Raw genomic sequence first — 21281 nt, 5'->3', positions numbered from 1 at the left:
TAGGATCGAGATGCATACGAGTCGCATTCTGGCTCATTCTAGCAGGATTTAAAGTGTCTTGCCCATTCGGTTCTCCCTCGAATGTGATCAGAATGTTACGAATGCTGTCGGAATAATTATTTTGCATGTCTAATCTAATGATACAGCGTTTTGTACCTGCAATGATACAGCTGGACACCTAAGAAAAGCTGACATTTGTAACAAAATCCATAAGTTTTATTCGGTGTGCCAATCATTTTGAGCAACAGTGTATCATCACTGCCTCACTTGAGTTGCTCATCATGAAAGTAATTTTACTCTGTTGCTTACATATATAAGTTGCTGCCGTGTAGAGTTTCTTTTTTTGTAATGCATTGAATTTTGTAAGGCATTTTTGTGTCTGAAGACTTTTTGTTCGAATTCTTTAAGTTCAGATTGATTTGTGTGAAGATTATTCACACAAGGTATCACACGTTTTTTAAAACAGAATGTTGCATAAGGCGTCAGATTAACTTTGTATAAGATCCCTTGGCACGTTACTTTACACTTCTGTTACGGCTTACTGCAACTTTAAAAACCTGACAACTTTAGAATAACGCCATATGTCCTAAGCATCTTAAACTATAACATAAATATATTATATTTCATATCTGTGGAGGATTTTACTGCCTTTAAATTGTATACAATTAAATTAGTGGCAAATTAGCAATATATTTTCGTATTGCTGATAGAAAGTTTTTGAAAGGGTAGCGCATGCCACATTGAATAGTCTTTTTTTTGTAATAATGACCTCGCAACTATGTTAAATACAATGGAAACATACGAGTATCTACTCTACCAGTGAACCCAAGCAGATAAATAAAGGCTGTTTTCTCCCTTAGACGTTGGAATCTTAGAACTTAAAAAAGTTAGCACGGTGATTTGGGAAATTTGAGGCGTAGGGGAGGAAGAAGAAAAACACCACAGATAAAAGAAGCGGTCAGTTATTGAATAAGAAAATGAGTAAAAATCAGTCTGGCAAACCACGGTCAAAGGCGACAAGATGCTGGGAAGCTTTTCGCCCACATCTGCTGATTATAAGTATCATCTTAGGCGTGGCTTCAGGGATCGCCCTAGGGGCAGGGCTAGGCACGCTGGATCCGCCCTTGACCGCGCAGCAGGCAAAGTACCTGAAATTTCCTGGAGATCTCTTACTACTTATGCTGAAGATGTTGATTCTGCCACTGGCCGTTTCGAGTCTTATCACAGGAATAGCCTCCTTACCCTCGTCCTCCACGGGGAAAATGGGCGCTAGGACGATCGCCTATTTTTTGTGCACCACCCTGTTCGCTGTGGTCTTAGGCATAATTCTGGTCGTGACCATACAGCCAGGAAATAGAAGGGAGGCTGAATGTCCCGACCCCCCTGCGTCGATAGAGCTGACACGGTCGTGAGGGATGTCGAGACGCTGGATTCTCTACTGGATTTAGTGTTGTAAGTTTAGAACACACGGGAGCATTTATGGAGGAAACTATGTATTGTTTTCAAAAGAGATTGTGCTCATGTGCCCATCGATTTTAAATGTCGTGAAAAATTTTCTAAAGTAAAATTTTGCGAAAAAAAGTTTTCCTTACGATTATTGTGTTAGTGTCTCACATGTACATGCTTGTTCGATCTACTTATAATGTTAAGCGCAGTCAAGCCAATTGGGAATATTGTTTTTCTTTTCTCAGAAATTGTTTTCCAAGTAACTTGATTGAAGCTGCGTTCCGCCAAGTAAGTTATTTTTCAACTTTGGAAACTGATAAGCTAGATTTTATAAGAATCTTGTGTCATTTCCACTACTGTTTGAATGAAGCTGATTTTTTCGCACTATAAATTTACATGTAGCAAAATAAACGCCTGAGATTTTTAGGATAAAAGACAGCTGACAAAGCATCTATGATGATCTAGTCGATCAAGTCACTACGAAAATATTTCTTATTTTCAGTTTAAATAAACTTTACATTCACATACAAATACCTCTGCATCAGCTGCTTCATCCAGTATGCAATATTAATTTCATATGTGCTATGTTACCTTATCAAATGATTTATTTTTAATTGCTTTGAATATATTTATTTTAGACAGCAACTGATATCAAGAAGACGGTGGGTTATAATGAACATGTCGTTGATATGTCCCAACTCAACGAGTCGTTGCACACATTTGATAGCATCAATGGACCCAGAAGTGTCCAATCAAAGAGCTAATATTTCAGAAGTGATGCAAAGAAATGTTACAAGAAGAGATAACGTTAGCGGTGAGGTTGTTGTGTTTTTATGTCTTTTGAGGAAAGATCCGTAAATGAAGGGTTAAATTAATCAATATACGTGTCTCACACATAGTCCGACTGGCAGTTCGTTCATTCACTTGCATATTACAATAGGCCACATATTGTGATTACTGAAACACAAAAAATTAACCTCTTATACAGAGAGTGACACTACGCCTTCATACATAACCTGTGCTTGTACAATGATACATGTTGGTAACCTTTTAATTTTGGACTATTATAAAAAAACTAATTACATGTAATTTACCCGTGGGTTAAAACATATGCGTGGATGCATGAAGTGCTGTCTACAACTTTTGGGACCGTAAATATGCACATTGCTCAGAATCCCTCACATAAACAGGTACTGGGTTAGTCTTTTGTTTCCGGTAAAGCTCCCTTAATTGGCATTATCTTATATAGGCAGTCTGAGAGCCAACCACCGCTAACCACCATCGTTTTATTTCAGTGGAGTACTATGTAAATGTCCCATATATCGTGAAGTCCACTTCTACTGGTACCAAAGACGGGATGAATGTGCTAGGGCTGATCGTCTTCTCTGTCGCACTCGGTATTGTGATCAGTAGGTTGGGTGCACGCGGAGTTCCCCTTAAGAATTTCTTCACATCGTTGTACGATGCTGTGCTTATTTTAACTCATGTCGTTTTATGGTAAGCAGAATTCTATTATTTTATTTTTTTCTCTCATATTCTTCTTATATTCTCCTATCATTGTTTTTTTTCTCGTCAACAACATTCATATCGTAAACTCTTAAATATGGTTGTTGAAGGTTTTTTTTTAATATAAAAAAAAATTATGGTGCTTTATGATTGTAGCCATGTGACTGTTGATTTGTTTGTTTGCTGGATTAAATCCATATAAATCCGAATGTTTAAAAGATACACACGTTTTAAAATTCCATTTTCATTTTCATGCCAATTTGCACGCGTCATTCCAGTACATATATGGTATGTTTCCCATCGTAGCGTGCGCACAACAATACATCGAATTTGTTCGCCATTTTTCATTTCAGGTATGTCCCGATCGGTCTGTTCTTTCTGATTGCAGAGAGAGTGGTTTCCATGGATGATCCTGCTCGTGTGCTGCAGCAGCTCAGTTATTATTTGCTGACGGTCATAATCGGTCTTGTTATTCATGGTTATGTTCTCCTCCCGATTATTTACCTGATCTTTGTTCGGAGGAACCCGTACAAGTACATTTACGGGGTTCTCAAGGCGATTTTCACGGCTCTTGGAACGGCCTCTAGGTCAGCAATATTTTGGCATAATGTGCAATAATTATATGGCAAAATATTTTAGATAGATATCACCAACACAATCAGATGATATAATATCTGTATATGTATTTTACATCTCTTATAAGGCCCTTTTTATATAAAGTTTATTGCTTGGAGCTGTTTAAACATATTGCTTGTAAACCCTGTACTTTCAGTGAATAAGTCTACTAATGGAGATTTTAAGTATATTGTACTGGTATCTGTTTTGACATTACTCATTATTTATACCTGAAAATTGTTATATAAACAGGAATGTTGGCAAATGTACAGCCATTTGCGAATGTGCTTTCACCTTTATAAACTTGAAATTGACATTTATGAATTATGCTTTTAGTGCTGCGACTATGCCTGTCACAATGCAGTGCTGTAAAGAAAACAATGGCGTCCACGAGAAGGCTGTGGATTTCGTAATTCCGATCGGTACAACAATTAACCTGGACGGTACCGCTCTGTATGTAGCTGTGACATCCGCCTTTATTCTGCAAGTCAATAATATCCCACTGGGTTTTGATCAGATCTTTACAGTCAGGTACAATCACGGTCATCGTTGTATTGCTTTTCAGAAATTGGAAAAAAGTTACACGTACAATATTTTATCCCGAGTATTTTATAATACAGGTATACCGAAAGTATATCATTATTAAATATGTCAAAAGGGTAGACAAAATCATTCTGCACCTTAATCTGCCACTGATAATTCAACTAGGATAGGGCTGCGTTTTAGTAGGTCAAACATCTATAAAATCATATTCTCTTATTTTCTTTTGTTAAAAAGCCAGTGATTTATTTTGAATGGCATTCGAGTGTTGATATTGGTTAACTTTCTTAGATTGAGATAAATGTGGTTTCACGTTAAACGCGTATAAAAGTTTTTATTTAATTTAAGCATCACTTCAATTACGGCGTCCGTAGGACCAGGCGCACCCCAAGCTGCCTTCGTCATCTTGGCAATTGTGCTCACTGCTGTAGGCCTGCCACTGAATGATATTCAGCTCGTCCTTGCCGTGGATTGGTTCTTGTGAGTAAAGTTAATCTTAATACATTGAAAATAAAACTGATTAGTTAAGCAGAATTTATAGTGCACAGTTTATTCATGTAGTGTACTTTCAAAATGAACAATGTGTTTTTGTTTTCTAGGGATCGATTGCTAACAAGCGTGAATGTGTTGGGAGATGCCTTTGGTGCTGGAATAGTAGAACATTTATCCCGTCATGACTTGCACAAAATGGACGCAATTGCAGAGACGGTGTCAGCTGAAGCCGGAAATGCATCTGATAGCAGAATCGGTTTGACCAGTGAAAATGGTCACATAAACGAGTGAAACGCCCGAATTGGATAATAAATGTATGCATGCTATTAGACGCACCCAAGCAAATAAGGTTTTTGCCATTGCAAAATATGATGCCTCACTGGAGTTTAGGCCCTACTACTGGTTTAAACCCTAGTTTAGAAGGATATGCCTACCCAAAATTCTTATACATAAGTTCGTAGAAAATCAAAAGGAATCAAAGAGCCTTATATATGCCCACACACACCACAGAATGTAGATTTCTTACACATTTTGATAGACAAACAGAATAAATTTCTGAATTTTGCTTTCTTCAATTGAGAATTCTTAAGACTAGGAACTCTTCATTCGCAAATGGTGTCCATGTTATGGGACCCCAATTTAACAAATGTGTTTCAATTTTCTATTAGTTTGATAAAACCTTATCTGAAACGAGGTACCAGTAAACCAGTATCGGACTGAATCTCATCATCATCATCATCATCATCGTTTAGAGCCTATAGTGTTCCACTGTTGGACAAAGGCCTCAGCATGCTTTTTCTATTGTTTCCTATCCTGAGCCTCAGATTTCGGACTGAATCTATGCGTGTACTAAATAACATAAAACTTTCCTGTAAGTAGTTATGCACAGTTATGCACGTGACAGCAATATATGACATTTGCTTATTTTAAGCTTTGTTTTGAGCATGTAGTTTTTTTTTTATTTTTTTTTTATTTTTTTTTTTTGCTCAGTGTTACTAGTTATAATATGTTGGCCTCACGTTTTTTGTTCCTAAAACAACAGCATTGAGTACCAAGCAAAATTACTATTGATTAACATGACGGCAATTGTTGTTCCCACTTCTTGCAGATGAGGCAAAATGTAAATTGATGGCGTAAGCTCGCGGGGAAGAGTCTGTGCCATTTGTGTTTGTATTGCCAAGTGAGACACTAGTAACCATGCATTATAAATGTAGAAAGCATTTATCCAGTAGCACAGAAATATGTTTCATGCAACAACTCGCTTCAAATTAATGGACTCTTTTTCTACATGCATATGTGTACATAAATAAAGTATATGTGATTATATGTACTATCGTTGTTTTTGTGATAAGTGATATTCACGAAATGTGATTTGTGAAAGACAGAAAGGAAAGGAAAGTATGAATGAAAAAATGAATGAATGAAGGAAACCGTTAGGGATCAAGCTAAACATACGAAATAAAATGATAGATAAAATGAAATCAACAGATCAATGAGTAATTTTGGTGGCCTATTTGAAAATCTACCAGTATTGAGGATAACAGCTAGATTGATCCTACAGTAATCGATTTTAAAAGTGGAGGTATACAAGATGTGGTAGTTCTCTAGAAGTGACCATTTAGCTCATTTAAGTGCGTTGGTGCCCTTTTTATAAAAAGCAACATGGAGTAAAGCTAAACATTTGAATAAAACCCTGGTTTGGAGCAGTAGCCAGGGCATCTTCTATTTAAGCTGTGTGGTCTGCTAACTCATGGGCTTACGGGTAAATAATCGATGGACTGTTTTGACTTCGTCGGGGGATCCATATTGTATTTTCTCAGACGAGGATCTCTCTCATTGTGGAGAATTTTTTTTCTAAATACAGTGCGTTAGAGCAGAAAATATACGGTTTGTTTGACAGATTGCGGTAGTTAAGATTATTTACCAGCATCTAAAAAAGATAATTCAATACAGGTGCTTACACCCAGCAAAATATGCAGTGCATTTGCTAGTGTACCTCAACAATAAGGGAAGAGTATGATGAGCCGTAGGGCTGAAGGGTTTAATAAATTGAATTGATAACTTAATTAACAGCTCATCATTTTACTGGCCTGGAACGTACATGCACAGTGCAAACTGCTTAGCTATATAGCTGCATTAAATCTAATTTAAATGTCAGATCTAGGTCAGATGTATCAGCGTGCTGACCCAGATTTAGTGTGATAGCAAGGCTGGAGTATGTTTACCTTGCCTGTTTTGTAAATAGAAATATAGTCATGAGACTGATTAATATGACTTTCAAGAGGAATTCAATTGGAGTCGGATGAGGTAAATAACCTTCCTTATGTATTGAGATTGCATTGTTATTGTGTTGTAATATATTATATCTATATATAATATCCCTGTAATACACTGTGTCTGAAATGATACTGGGCTGGTGACTCAACGTGACCTAATCCTCTTACCCCTGAACCCCTCAGACTGTGTAGACTGTGTAGACAGCTAGGGAGCGGAGAACGCACCCCAATTTCTCCTGCAATGTCCTCATGCAGTACGAAAAGCACAGAGATAACCTACACCAGCAGGTATATCAAAACACAGGGTATATAGGTCAACTGCCAATAACTTACTCACACTAAAAGAAACCAGAACTCAACGAGGACTCTGGCACACTACATAGCAGTGTGCAGTCACGTATGACCAGGAATTCTTTACCAACCACCTCCTAGGGTAAAAATAGAATCAATGCAGATGATTGAAGTGTAGTGACGTGTTTCAAGGTTCTTTAAAAGGAAACGACCAGTGTACAAGAACAACAGATATGAATAGGCCTACTAGTGCTTACCCTCATATTTAAACACTACACGTCTCACGAATATTACCAGACTAGTTGTATAGCATACATTATATAAACATGTATGCACTTACTATGAACTCACAGTAGATGCATGTTATTATTTTCTTTTTTATTTTGGTCATAAATAATCTTTGTAAATATGTGTTACGACGAATACATATGATTGTTATTATTATTATTATTATTATTATTATTAGTAGTAGTAGTAGTAGTAGTAATAGTAGTAGTATAGTAGTAGCGGTAGTAGTAGTAGTAGTAGAAGCAGAAGGCCTACTATTGCTGCAGTTCGTAACCCTGTGGGGATGGTATTGACAGAACTTGTGACTGAATTTAACACTTTTAGCTTTGTTACGGTCACAAGGTATCAAACGTTTATTCACCAACTAAGTTTCCATACACATACTTTATTTCTGCGTACAGATGACACAGTCACTATTTTAACATCCGATTAATCTTTTTCGTGATTTGCATTATCTATCTTTTTTTTTGTCTCAACCACCATTCTATTTTTTCTCATAAGGTACTATCGGCGAGCGTTATTATTATTATTTTTTTTTTGTTTTCAATTAAATATCTAAATAATTATTACCATAACATCATCATTGGATAGACCCCAAAGACCAATCTGCATTTGATGTAGCCTACACGTGACAGAAAATAACATATTGACTGTGAAAGTAAAAAAAAAAAATGAAAATAAAAACATTTCTGAAATTTTGACATTTTCCATCCTTGTTTAATACGAAAAAGTTGTCCTACCTGCCGACTCTTAAGGAAACGTAACTTGCACAAGCTCACGCACACATACTCATATTATTTAACTTAAATAATTCCAGTCCAACACATGCGACTAAGGCCGAGTGATTTATATGATCATTCTCCATGAATTGATCGATTTACCTTCATGTGTCAACAATCCATTTAACGATATTTTTATGTATTGTTTTATGTCAGATGTGCTTGGTGGCGTATGGCTTCTATTTTTTTTTTGTAAAGATAGAAAGTGAGAGAGAAAGAGAAAATAACAGATGTGACGATCTTAAGATCATATGAAACCCCCGAAATAAAGTAACTTATAAGGTGAAATCCACTGACTCTTTTCATTGATAGACTACAAAACATTCACCCTAGACTACCAAATATTACAGCAGCTCTTAAAGGGTGGAGCAGGGGAACGAGAAGAACTTTTCATCACAAAATTTCCTAAATTAAAATCAATATTGAGAACCACGCAAAGCAGGCAATTTTTGAAGCAGTTTTTAAAACCAAAAATCAAGCGTACATGTTTTGCTTAATTCACGATATTTTGGCACTTACTAGAAATTACCATTTAAAATTAAAAAGGAAAAGATAACCTGATTATCGCTACACTACACTGCAGTTAACGAGGGTGGTAAAATAAATGCTCTCCTACTTTTTCGATCTTACGATTGAGCTGCAACCCTGAAAGGTAGATAAATGCTACATATCTTATTTCTATATAGCGCGGCTGTTGTTAACTCTGAAACACAATACATAAATAGTGTTTGTATGTTAACAAAGTGCGTTTCCGTTTGAATGAGTCTTTTAACCCCAATGTTTTCAAGTTGCACAACGAAAGACATCGATTTTTTCCATACAGTTGATATTGCGCAGTTCGACAGGAGAAAGAAATAGGTTAGTTAACCGCTATTGAGGACACCAACCTTACAGGTTCACAATCGACATTTAGCCGAGAAACATAGCAAGACGCTTGTGGTGAGAACAAACAGGTAGTGAGGTTTACACGTGTGTCTTACTGTAACCTGCTTTCAAAGGTGTATTTGGGTTGGGTGACAATTGCTTGGGTAATGGCGATGGGTGTTATGTTCTTGACGACTCCTATGCATTATATGCGCGCGTATACCATAATTAGCATAAATTATACAATCGAAATCTAAACATTGAAGTGTTACATTGAAGTGCTGATTGTATTGGACCTAATGAACAGCAGTTGTTATGAACGCATTGCTCAAGTCATGTCAGGGTTTATGGAGCTGATGCACCTTTTTGTATGAAACAAATAATATTTGTGCGATATTTGTCTAAGGAATATATATTCAACTACAAAAAATCAGTTGGCAAAAATCATAGCAGGCTCCGGACTGTATGCTGATATACAAAACCGTGTATTTGGGTTTAATTTATGTGTGAATAAGTTCTGCGTGTAAGATGATCTGCCACTGTCATATGTATTTCCAGAAATGACAGAAAAAGCGGGAGACTATGAGTATGATGTCTTCATATCCTACAGCTTTGAAGATAGGCGGGAGGTGGAGCAGCTGTCTGAAGGTGTGTTTTTAACCATTGCTTCTGGTATTTTTTATCTAAATCAGGATCAATTAAATCTCTAACAATGACTTGTATAAATTTAGACTGCATTCCCATAGTTTAGATCGATCCATCTGGATCGACCTATCTCCCAGGGGGTTCACGCTAAATGGCTGTCAGCGCACGGAAATTAATTACTCCCTTACAGCTTTTAGTAGGCGGGACAGTCATTTAAAAAAGGCTAAGCTGACAGTTATCCAGTGAGATTCTCCACGCCGATAGATCGATCTAAAATCTTTGGGAATGCAGTCTAAGTGACAAAGTATGCCATATATTACAGAAATAAAATACAGCAACTCACTGACAACATAGGCTTATTAGTTGATTGCTGAGTTCAGCGGAGTCGAGAGGTCACTGGAAAGACATTTTTGTGTGATTTTGTTTTTCAAAAAATGAAGTTGGGGAGGGGTCAGAGCCCACTTTTTCCCCTAACACACCGCTGACTAATGATCTAAGAAAAAAATTACTGACTCACAGACACAGCGGCTCACAGACTCACAGACTAATGAGTCGGACGCATTTCATTAGGCAACGTCGGAAATAATTGGGATGGAATGCATCTGACAAAATAAACACCCAATTAGTATATATACCTTAATAAAAGAGAGTATACATATTCGTTTCATTTCAGATTTAAATAAGGAAGGGGTGAAATCCGTGTTGGCAGAAAGAGACTTTGAACCAGGCAAACCAGTGCTGGAGAGTATCATCAATTACTTTGAACATTCCAGGAGATCATTGCTCTATATAACTACACATTCCATAAAAAGGTACATAATATACTTGTATATATCCTTGTTCAATTTATTATATATGTGTGTGTGTGTGTGTGTGTGTGTGTGTGTGTGTGTAAACGTGTTTTTCCTCGTGCAGTATACTTGTATTGAAAGTAAAATTGTTTTTCCTGGTGCAGTCTAATTGTATTGAAAGTAAAAGTGTTTTTCCTCTTTAAAAAGGAACCCATATGTATACCGTACATATCAACATATAATCCAAAAAACTGAAAGTAAAGAATGTCATAACTGGTTACTTACTATTGGTTAAACAAGATGACAAAATGAATGAGATATTAACTGACATGCAGATAATAAAGAGTAAAAGACAAAGTCCATCACTTAAGCAAATTTTAACAAAAGCAAAATTTGAAAACAATTCCAAGACAAATGTGAGAAACCTCAACAATACGAGTACAGAAATGTGAAGTACCCATGGACGGCACCTGCCCACTAATTAAAGAGGGGAGCTATCTAACATTTAAAAATGAATTTACATTTAGAATTAAACACCTATTCACCTGCACAAGCTCACATTTACTTTACGTACTGACTTGCAGTGGATGCGATGAGAAATATATAGGACAAACCGGAGACACTCTCCGACATAGAATGACCGTTCACAGACAACAAATATGACAACCTAAATATCAGTGCACGTCTGTGAGTGGGCACAATAGGTAATGCTCTATGAACAAAAACAAGGACTTAACGGTATTCCCATTTTATAAATTCACTAGGGAAACAACCCAAACAGAAAGGGAAATTGAAACAAAAACTTTATTTATAAGTTAAAACCTACATTAAACAGGTAATAGCAGATCCTAATGCAACAATCAAATCACATTGAGTCCTAATCACATCACATTGCAACCAAATGAATATGCAATGAAACCGTTCGTGACAAAATAACTGCTTTTCTTTATTTGTTTCTATTATATAATAATAGTAATAATAATAATAATAATAATTATTATTATTATTATTATTATTATTATTTGTAGTAGTGGTAATAGAAGTGATAGTATAATTAGTATAACCGCCTCCATGATTCCATTCTTAAGAATTAGGAGATAGAGATCGAAAGACGGAAAGATGAACTCAAATGTTGAACCTGTGACAACTATTTGTGACCAAGGGTTTGTATTTACGCCTGTCTGATCATCTTCCTGCAACTGTTTGTTTCAGTAATTGGTGCAGATTTGAAACAAGTCTGAGTTTGGCACATGCAAAGAAATCAGAGAAGCAGCAAGTAATCCCGGTATATGCTAACATCACTGATGAAGAATTGGAAGAAGTACCTGGCCATTTGAGGGCTTTGGATCCAATTGATAGCAGAAAGGAAGGGTTTTTTGACACTTTATTAAGCAGGATCAAAGGTAAATTGTGAAATGGTATTATTGTTGTATTTTAGTATTATTGATTATTAATAATTTTTTTTTGTTGATCTTTAATTTTGTTAATTCATGATGTTATGATTTTCTACTTTAAATTTATTCCTTTTATGAATAAGAACATGTTGGCACACGTTGGTACAAAAGACTGAGAAAAGGTGCTGTAAAAACGTAGTGACATATTAATAGTTATGTTTTTTTTTTAAATAAAGATGAGTTGCTTTTCTTGTCAGTTAAAATATATTATCGCCGTAAAGTATAAATTATGTGACATACCTGTATTTTAGCCCCATTGGTTGGTCTGAAGAAAGCCCTTCCCACTGGTAATGTTGCACATGGTCTAGTATGGGGGTACTTTTATGGCTATCTCAATCTTATCCTGCCAGGTAAGCTGTTACTTTGAATTTTCTATTTCTGTTCACAATACATACACTATCTATTGGATATTGTAAATATGAGATATTTATCAATTAGTACCACTTGTCACTATACGTTTGTGTTTTCAGGACTCAAGCAGAGATTTCAGGAATGGGAAGATTTGGACCCACACTCCAGAAAAGGAAAATACATCCCTAAGTTCATTATCCTCCTTCCTGAGAGTTGCTACTGCTGGTCTAGCATGAATGACAATGACGACCGGATACAGAGAGCAGGTAATTAACGTCAAGCCTAAACCCTTGTTAATTGTCAATCCATTAGGGCTGGTAGAAATTTTGAAATTTTTAAGTCAATAGCCCCAGATATCAGGACAGACAATCTCACGAATACATGATTGTGGGACTTCCCTAGTATAACTAGGGATTATATTGTAATGGGCTGAATACTAGTGGAATTATGCCAAGTTCTGTAGACCAGCATGCATTGGCGTGAGCAATATATAGGAAAGGCTTTGAGATCCATGATGAATTAGTAAGTTTTTATTTAACCCTCTCAAACACATATACAAAATGTAAATGACCTGCTCCATAAATAGCAAGGTTTTGTGTTTGTTTTCCCTATCTGAAACTTTTTTCTTTGTTATTTGACAACCAGGGAACCTAAAACCATTCAACAAAGCAAGAGCAGGGAAGCCAGAGAGAGAATATAAAAACTTTTTGTTTACGGTAACAGCAGATGATGGGGAGGTAGGAAATTCTTCTCAGATGATGTTATCACTATTAATATGAATAACACAATGATAAAACTCGAACTTTTAAAGATAAAAGTGAAAGATTAAAGTTAAAATAATACATTTCTGGCAAAATTTAATGTAAATTCACTCAGATTTATATCTCAACGTGAGATTGCGTCTGGCACAAAATCGTTTTTATTTTTTAATCTTTGACAAATCAAAAACAAAATGCTGGTATACAGTAATATACCTTACATGCAATTTAAAGAACATAATTAATTGATCGTCCTTCTGCAACCATGCATACTCATCCGCTTATGTAGTAACTTAGCTTTGTCCTCTAAAAGGAGAGCTGTATCTCTTCAATCTTTGTTCCTTTTACTTAAGTAACAACATTACCATTATACAATATACAATTTCATGTTCTTGTTGTGAAAAATCCTACAGAGTAATTATCTATTCAACCTTTTTTTCTTAAGTCTGTCCTGAGTCTTCAATTTTTATTTATTTTATTTTTCATCTATTTATTTATTTATTTATTTATTTATTTATTTATTTATTTATTTTTTGTCGAGTGTCCTTAAACTGTGCTGATCGTGGTCGAACGTTCTTATCGTATGCATTCATTTACACAATAAAGTTGTGCATGTATTAATATTTCTTAGGGATGAATTTACTGCAAAGCATCATAAGTTGTTTTACTTTATACAGGTTTACTATTTCTCTGGAGAATACTCCACCCCACTTATGTCAATGCAAGAACTTGAGAGCGGACACCTGGCTGAGTTTGATGCTAATGCCAAATATGTGCAATACGTGTTGTATTGCCAGGTCCTGAAACAAGCACTGGACAGTGCTCTGCCAGAGGGCGCCAAGGATACATATTTGCTGCTGAAGTATAAAGGTATGTGCACTGACGTAACTGGGATTACATGATACCTGTGCCTCCGGCTTGAGAGTTTTTAATGATTTATAAAAATGGCTTACAGTATGTTGTGGCAAAGCTTTTTACTGTCTACATTTGTACCTAATCAATTTCTCATTTTACTAGCTGTATGTCAAGAAAGCAAAGGTACGACACCTATGAGTGCATATTTTGGGGGTATAACGTTAGAAGTAAATTCAAATCTATACGATACACGTACCCTAACCTGTACTAATGATATGGGACCCCGGACTTCCATTCCTAGGACTAACATTCCTGTCACACCGTTTAGTCCTGCCCTTTTACATCAACTGGCCATCTTGAACATATTTCCCTGACTATTTTAGGTCCCTTGGGCAATGGTTCGACAAATGGCTCTATTGAATGTATGAAAGTATTGGCCATGTTATCGTAACATGCCCTATTTTTTAAGTGTTGCAAAACTTAAAATTATAGAATCCTGTGCTGATCATCAGTAGGGAGTATAATGCTAGATTTTCTATCACAATTGCCCATCGTCTTTACACTGTGCTGTACATTGTAGATGAGATTGCAGACGGATCAAAGAAGTACCCTATAGCTGATTTGATAGTAAAGGCAATAAGGGATGGACTGAACACAGAGGCTTCTGGTAACACCACACAACAGGTAATTGGGGGTCACGTTACAGTCAAAGTGCACTAGTGTTTGCAACGAAAAATATAAACGCCGAAATTTTATATTTTCGAGTTTTTTTTAAATTCAGCACAAAGATAGATTCATTATTACATTATTGAAGAATTAGGTGCACGAAAAACTTATTATCGGTAACTGGATGATAATAAAGGGTAACAATATCCTTAAGATGATTTTCTTTATAACTGTGATTTCAGGAACATGGTTTACCTACTGAGTTTGAGAAAGTGAAAGTAGGAGAAGAATATGATGCATTTGTGTGGCACAGTGATGATGATGGTGAAGAAGTAGACAGACTCGTAGAAAGTAAGCAAGCACACAGCCTGAGAGGCTCTTTAATATGTAAAATGGTACAGAAAATCATGTACCAATGTTCTTCATTCAACTTCTAAAAGTATTTTTTTCACAAAAATTCAGTGGTTGTACAACCAATTAATAAGCTAACAAAGGTTGACCACTGCCAGCTCGCCTACACCATAGTTGCCAACACATCCCATGCCATGGGGTGAGCCTTGTCAACAAGAGGCAGACAATTAGGCAGATACTCTTAACAGCTGCTCTCCAAACCCTTACGCGCCCTTGAACTCTGAAAACACTTACATGTGTAACCTGCTTTCATTGGGTTGCAGTACCATGCTCCAGTTATTGGCTGGTCTCAATTGTTCCAATATACCATTTGACTCATAGTTCTTGGCAGTGATCACTAGTCTCCTAACGGCAAAAATGCCAAAATAACGGCAACAGTGTGGACGATACCGATGGAAAACTTGTTAAATATTACAGCCAATCCGTTCAATTCATGAAACGTTTTCCTCGAGGAAAGCATACAAAAAGTCTCTCTTTTCTGGTAGTGGTTTCCTTCTGTCGGCCTTACCCAGGCAATCTTGCCCATGTCCTCACCATGAAATGCACTTGTTAATTGTTCAGGCCCTTAAATATCCCCAAATCTAGAAGGAATTCAGCCATAGCTGCTATACGACCATAATATGGCCATGATCCCCTTTCTGTGTATTACCCAGTTTGTGTTACACAGTCAGTAGGCAGTATTGTCTTTCTGATCAACCGGTTGTTCTATTATTCATGACTTCATGTATGTGTTAACATTCCCTTCAGAATTGGAAAGCTATGGGGACAGGCAATTCCGTATCATTCACAGGGGGAAATTTGAAGTAGATAAAATGGAGACAAAGTCCATCGAGGAAGCTTTGAAAAATTCTAGAAATACTATATTGTACGTGACTAAAAGATTCTTGGAGTCGTAAGTATATTTAATTACTTAAATTTTAAAATATGTTGTATGTTTATAAGTTTTAGTTTTTGTACCTTATCCATAAGAAAATTGATGTAGTTAATGTACTAATATGTTATACTGGGGTTCGAAAGAAACACCCTGATTGGATTATCAGTCTTGAATCTGTGAGATGTTTCTAAACTTTCATTTTCCCCAACATTGGTATTTCCATTCATACACTGGTATTTTCAATGTGAAATATATACTTGATGGCAAATATATCTGGGATATCAAACCACTGACCTCTTATTCGCTTAAATGCTGTATGGCCATTACTTACTGACTGCATGAAGAGGTTCATATAAAGTCTGCATGGCTGTCACATATTATACATTTGTCTTTCAGTACACCTTATTTGAACACACTTTTGATGCATGAACGATTGGCTGATGATATTCAGCAAGGACGGCTAACACTAGTCCCAGTCTTGGTGGATGTGGAGCCTAATGAACTGCCCTCTGTGCTGACGAATGTAATATACATTGAGAAATGTAAAATGACCGAGGAGGAGTGCTTTGGGAGACTGGTGAAAGCTTTGGAAGGTACCTATTTGCAAAACCTACTAGTAGACAAAAGACGTGCCCTAGGAATGGTTCAGTACGTGTGCGTGTGAGAGAGGTAGGTTTGGGAGAGGAAAGTTTGGTGATGTTAGAGTTAGTGCGAATTCAAAATGGTAATTGATAGGCGTGGTACCCTTATTGAGACATCCCGCACGAAAATGCAGTAGTATCGAAGTAGCAAAGATCGATAGCATTAACGCAGTAGTGGTGTGGAGCATATTTGCAGTAGAAATGCAGTATACCCTACTGCAATTCTACTTCAAAAATTACAAAGGGTTGTACAGAGGAGGAGCATTAATGCAGTAGATTAGCAGCATGATAGAAGCATGTTTCAAATATGCTAATTAGCTCCCAATGCGAAGCAGATTTGAGGCATATTTGCAGTATGATTGCAGTAGTCTACTGCGCTGAAGCATCTACTGCGTTTTCGTGCGGGATGGAAGGGATTAGTGAAAGGTGTGGTGTGAATAATGGTGGGTCTGCTCAGAGGGGTGTGGTGTGAATAATGGTGGGTCTGCTCAGAGGGGTGTGGTGTGAATAATGGTGGGTCTGCTCAGAGGGGTGTGGTGTGAATGATGGTGGGTCTGCTCAGAGGGGTGTGGTGTGGTAAGGGGTGGTAAAGGTTGAATGGGAGAGTATTGTATTATGTGTTGTGAACTGGCAGATAAATACCAAAAGGGACAAGTACTAGTACTTAGTAGTACAAGATAATTGAAGGTGATTCTCACGGGCAATTTCAACCATGCAATTCTCTTTTCTTATTATGAACAGGAGATTATTTTTTCCCTTCTAGCTCCCATTTTGAAGTTGAAATCTGCCCAGCCAGCAGGAGACATAGCCACGGGAATGGCCTGGTCATATTACTATGGATATCTCAAGCTCATTTTACCTGGTATAATATTATAAAACGAACTGCTACAAATAAAAAGGTCAACCTTACTGTAATTAAAGTATTTGACATATTCGAGATAAGTACATATTTCTCATCAATTTGATAATCTTTTAACTGGATGCTATACTTTTAAGCACATAGACATTCTAAGCTTTCCCAGATGTTATGCATTTTTCTTGTGTTTTCAGGACTAAAACAGCGGATAGAAGCATCAAGTTATTGGGACCAGGGGGGTTCCAACACGGTAGTCATTCCCAAACTTGTCCTCCTTCTGCCCCAGACTTGTTATGTGTGGGACAAGCTTCAGGACAGTGATCAGAAAATTCAGTATGTAGGAGAAGTGAAGTTCAGGGTGACACGGGCTGGATTGCCAGACAGGGACTATTCTAGTCGTCTGTACAAGTTTCAGTCTGAATCTGATGGAAAGGTAAAGTCATGTTCTCCTGGTAGATTACCATCATAAGCCCTACTTACATTTTCCACTGACACAGTGCAACATGGCATTAGTTTCGGTGGTCAGATGGTGCTGCTAAATGTTATGTAATATTTTATGAACTATCATCGTGAACGCAAAAAAATTAACATAGTAAAAGTGTGTTATTGTTAATGTAATTTTGAGAATAATATTATATATGTTAACGCGATTCAATGTTACATTTAGATTGTTTGTAAATTGGGCTATTTTTCACTTAAATGGCTGATTATATGGCTGATTGAATGTAAATTGATGTTTATTTATTTATTTATTTATTTGTTTATTATTATAATTATTATTATTATTATTTTATGGTTATTTTTTGCAGGAATATGTTTTTGCATCAGAATATGTCACGGCCTTGTTACACCTGTATGAAATGGAAAAAGGACGCTCAGCGGGCCTTAATGCAGAGGAAATGATGAAGCAGCAGAAGGATTTCTGTCGTATCTTGGGGGAAATACTTAACAACGCAGAGGAATGCCTGGGAAACTTCATTCTGCTGCCATATGATGGTAGGTTGCATGCACCGATCTATATCGGTACATTCTGCCATGCACATATGCAGGTACATTTACATGGACACACACAAAAGTATATTATTATTACCCTCGATACTAAACCCAATACCTTTGGTTTCCAGTTCCATGTTTAATGAATATGGCCCTTCAGCATTTTATTGGATATTTTGGTATACAGGCCGTTCAGTTACTGTCAATGCAGATTATCCTAGCTTTGGTACACATTTCATTATATGTACATCTATTGACAACTACTCTACTTGCAAATGACCATAATTAGAGAAAATTGCATATATAAGAAAATATTAAAACAATTTACTTAATTAAAACGTGTGGCAGCTACTTATACAGCATATATGTCAAATATTTTGTAGTTATGACTTATTTGAATGTTAGTTTTTTTCGGATGCACAATAGGTATTTTGTATTCCTTAAAAGGTCATTTTGAGACGTCCAACTTAGTGATTTTTATTTCAAGCCTAATCAGGTTCCCTCTATCTTTAATGACCATCAAATTCCTGTCACATTCTTTACTATAAACGCTAAAAGGTATTACCATTTCTTTTGAAGTATGTGCTGTTTGGTTGAAAAAAACTTTTCAAAAAAGGCAAGAAAATTGGAACATTTTTTGACAGCTGTACTTTATTTTTACTTTTATTTTTACTAGTATGGTTTACTTAAATTGATTAATACATAAATATTAATAATTTACGTTTAGTTATGTTAAGGATATGTAAATGTGTTGTTGGTTTGTTGACTGATCGAGTGATTCATTCATTTAGATATTCGTGCATTCTATGAATTATTCCATTTCAAAAACAAGATACCAACTGCCAGTTTCCCATCACCAAAGAGCTGGAAAAGAAGCTGAAAGAGCTAACAGACGGTCAGTAATAAAGTGTACTTATGACAGTCATCTCCACATTTTCTTTTTTACTTACATATGAAGTAACATCTTCTGTATAGTTATTGTTTGATCAGCGTGTGTGCCTTCACAAGTGAAGTCATTTTGCAATATATTTGATAGCTGCTTTCCAAATCTGTTTATGTAATTTTGATGAAGAATGTACAGATTGTCCCATGCATTCCCGTATACGTAAACAGAGTGATTTTTACTGCCAGATTCAAAGGTGAAATTTTAACAGTTTCTTTATTCTGCAGCCTCTCACCAAGGTGCCACTTGATCACTTGCTTATCTTGACAGAACAACGGGTACCTGTAAGTAGCTCCATTTCACAGTAGCTATAGGATAACTTAACTATCATTTACTAGGAAATATATTTGGCTGCTGACGGTATAACTTCATCATGAATTGAGAGAGTTGATGCATATTACAACCTATACTGACGTTGAAGAAATTCCTGATTGTTTTCAAGTGAAACCCTATATATTAATAGAATACGCGATTTTAGTCATGCACGTCGACATAATTACTGAACAAATGTGGCCTTGGCAGTAAAAGCGGAATTGGTTTATAGTCTTATTTATAAGTAATATAAATAAGATTTGTGTTAACCCTTTTTATGTATATTATTTTCTTCAATTTTGATTTAATTATGTAGCAATTGAAAAAAATTTATTCTTCATCAGTCAGGACAGGAATGAAACAGCAAGAATTGTCCACTAGTGTATTTTATATCTGACAGTTTTTTTATTGCCCTGGTGTAGACTGTGTGTTGAAGTTCTCGCCTCATTGGTACTCAAATTTTACGTGTATTTCACATTATGAGGCCTGCATTTTAATATTTAGGCATTTTTCATAACAGCATGTTGACTTTGCTGAAAAAGACAATAGACATTGTAGATTCTTCCTTTATTTTAGTATTTTGGGGTTCTGGTTCTCTTACTTTGTTTTTGCAGATGCAGTTGAACAAACACGTAAGGTACCACCACCGCACCCTGGCTCTGAGAATTTCTCCCCTACTTATGGAGCAAATGAACAGCATCCACTGCAATGATGTTGAACAAACACATTTACAAAAAATGATTTTGAAAGATAAGCTGTCGATTACTGGATCTGAATATTCCAGATAAGGAAGCCTCGAAATGCTTGTTCTCTCGAGAAGCTGCTGGTTGAGACTTTTTAAATTTTAAATGAAAAAAAAAAAAAAAAAAAGGCAGCTAGTTGAAAGCACTTCATACTGCTAGCACTGGCACCGTAGCATTTTGTTAAGCCTTGGGCCTGTGGTACAGATGTAAAATTTACAAAAAAAAGCATTCATGGCACCTAATAATTGATGGTTACCTGTCAGGTTTTTTTACACGTTAGTAGGTTTCCTGGATTTTGCAACTAATAGCCCATATGCTTTGGTTTTAATTTGATTTTTTTCTCCTTTCTTATTAGCGGTAAAATATTCAAGAAATGCATAAATGCGTCAAATAAATAATTCAAAAACAATGAAGTTCCTACATTTGGAAGGGGGTTCTTTGGTAGGGATTGTGCCGGGGGTGGGGTGTCTTGGGGAGTATTGTGCGGGGGGGGGGGGGGGGGGTGCCCGAGGGCAATTGTCCTAGAATCGTTAAGGGGTACTTCTGATGCTAAGAAAGTGGGACTTTCCTCCGTCCTTTTCTACGTAAAATTTGGGTAATGCACTTATGTTGTCAGCTCGTTGTAGAACATACAATATGCACTAGTGCTTGTCAGAAATATGAGCTTACGGCATTATGCGTTTTCAGCACTGAACTTCAAGGATATTCATATTCTGATCAGCTCTTTCCCAACCTTAATTTGTTTTTCGAAATATTCCTAAATTATGTATTATGTATATTCATATTCTGCTTAGTTACGTATATTTCCCAACCTTAATTTTTTGACAACGAGAAATTCTCTCATAAAAATGATCCTGGTGTCTGAATTTCCAGGAATGCACAAAGTGAAAT

The 21281-nt window shown here is 36.3% G+C and overlaps 2 protein-coding genes across 6 annotated transcripts; both read left to right on the top strand.

The window, feature by feature from the left end:
• The first annotated feature begins 3127 nt into the window (after positions 1-3127).
• Positions 3128-5929, top strand: LOC106169319 (excitatory amino acid transporter 1-like). Its single transcript, XM_013548741.2, has 4 exons — positions 3128-3539; positions 3904-4098; positions 4456-4587; positions 4707-5929. Exons 1-4 carry the CDS (start codon positions 3355-3357, stop codon positions 4888-4890), a joined length of 696 nt encoding a protein of 231 aa, XP_013404195.1. The 5' UTR covers positions 3128-3354; the 3' UTR covers positions 4891-5929.
• An 845-nt stretch (positions 5930-6774) lies between these two features.
• On the top strand, positions 6775-20839 carry LOC106167497 (uncharacterized). Of its 5 annotated transcripts, none has more exons than XM_013546285.2 (18): positions 6775-6906; positions 9656-9745; positions 10416-10554; positions 11746-11936; positions 12239-12337; positions 12458-12604; positions 12984-13075; positions 13774-13966; positions 14532-14635; positions 14860-14968; positions 15776-15920; positions 16299-16495; positions 17307-17405; positions 17594-17832; positions 18209-18395; positions 19225-19287; positions 19563-19619; positions 20262-20839. In XM_013546285.2, exons 2-17 carry the CDS (start codon positions 9658-9660, stop codon positions 19583-19585), a joined length of 2115 nt encoding a protein of 704 aa, XP_013401739.1. In that variant the 5' UTR covers positions 6775-6906; positions 9656-9657; the 3' UTR covers positions 19586-19619; positions 20262-20839. The 5 variants fall into 5 exon arrangements, with proteins under 5 accessions (XP_013401739.1, XP_086854035.1, XP_086854033.1 ...); XM_086997909.1 differs by lacking the exon at positions 6775-6906 and adding an exon at positions 7034-7163; XM_086997907.1 differs by lacking the exon at positions 6775-6906 and adding an exon at positions 9010-9186 and having other exon boundaries at positions 19563-19613.
• Positions 20840-21281: the final 442 nt, after the last annotated feature.

The sequence above is a fragment of the Lingula anatina genome, chromosome 10 (assembly GCF_051362555.1).
Source record: "Lingula anatina isolate TDL-2025a chromosome 10, LinAna3.0, whole genome shotgun sequence".
Classification (NCBI taxonomy): domain Eukaryota; kingdom Metazoa; phylum Brachiopoda; class Lingulata; order Lingulida; family Lingulidae; genus Lingula; species Lingula anatina.
Note: the sequence above shows the minus strand (reverse complement) of the source record. Positions and strands in the feature narration are given on the sequence as shown.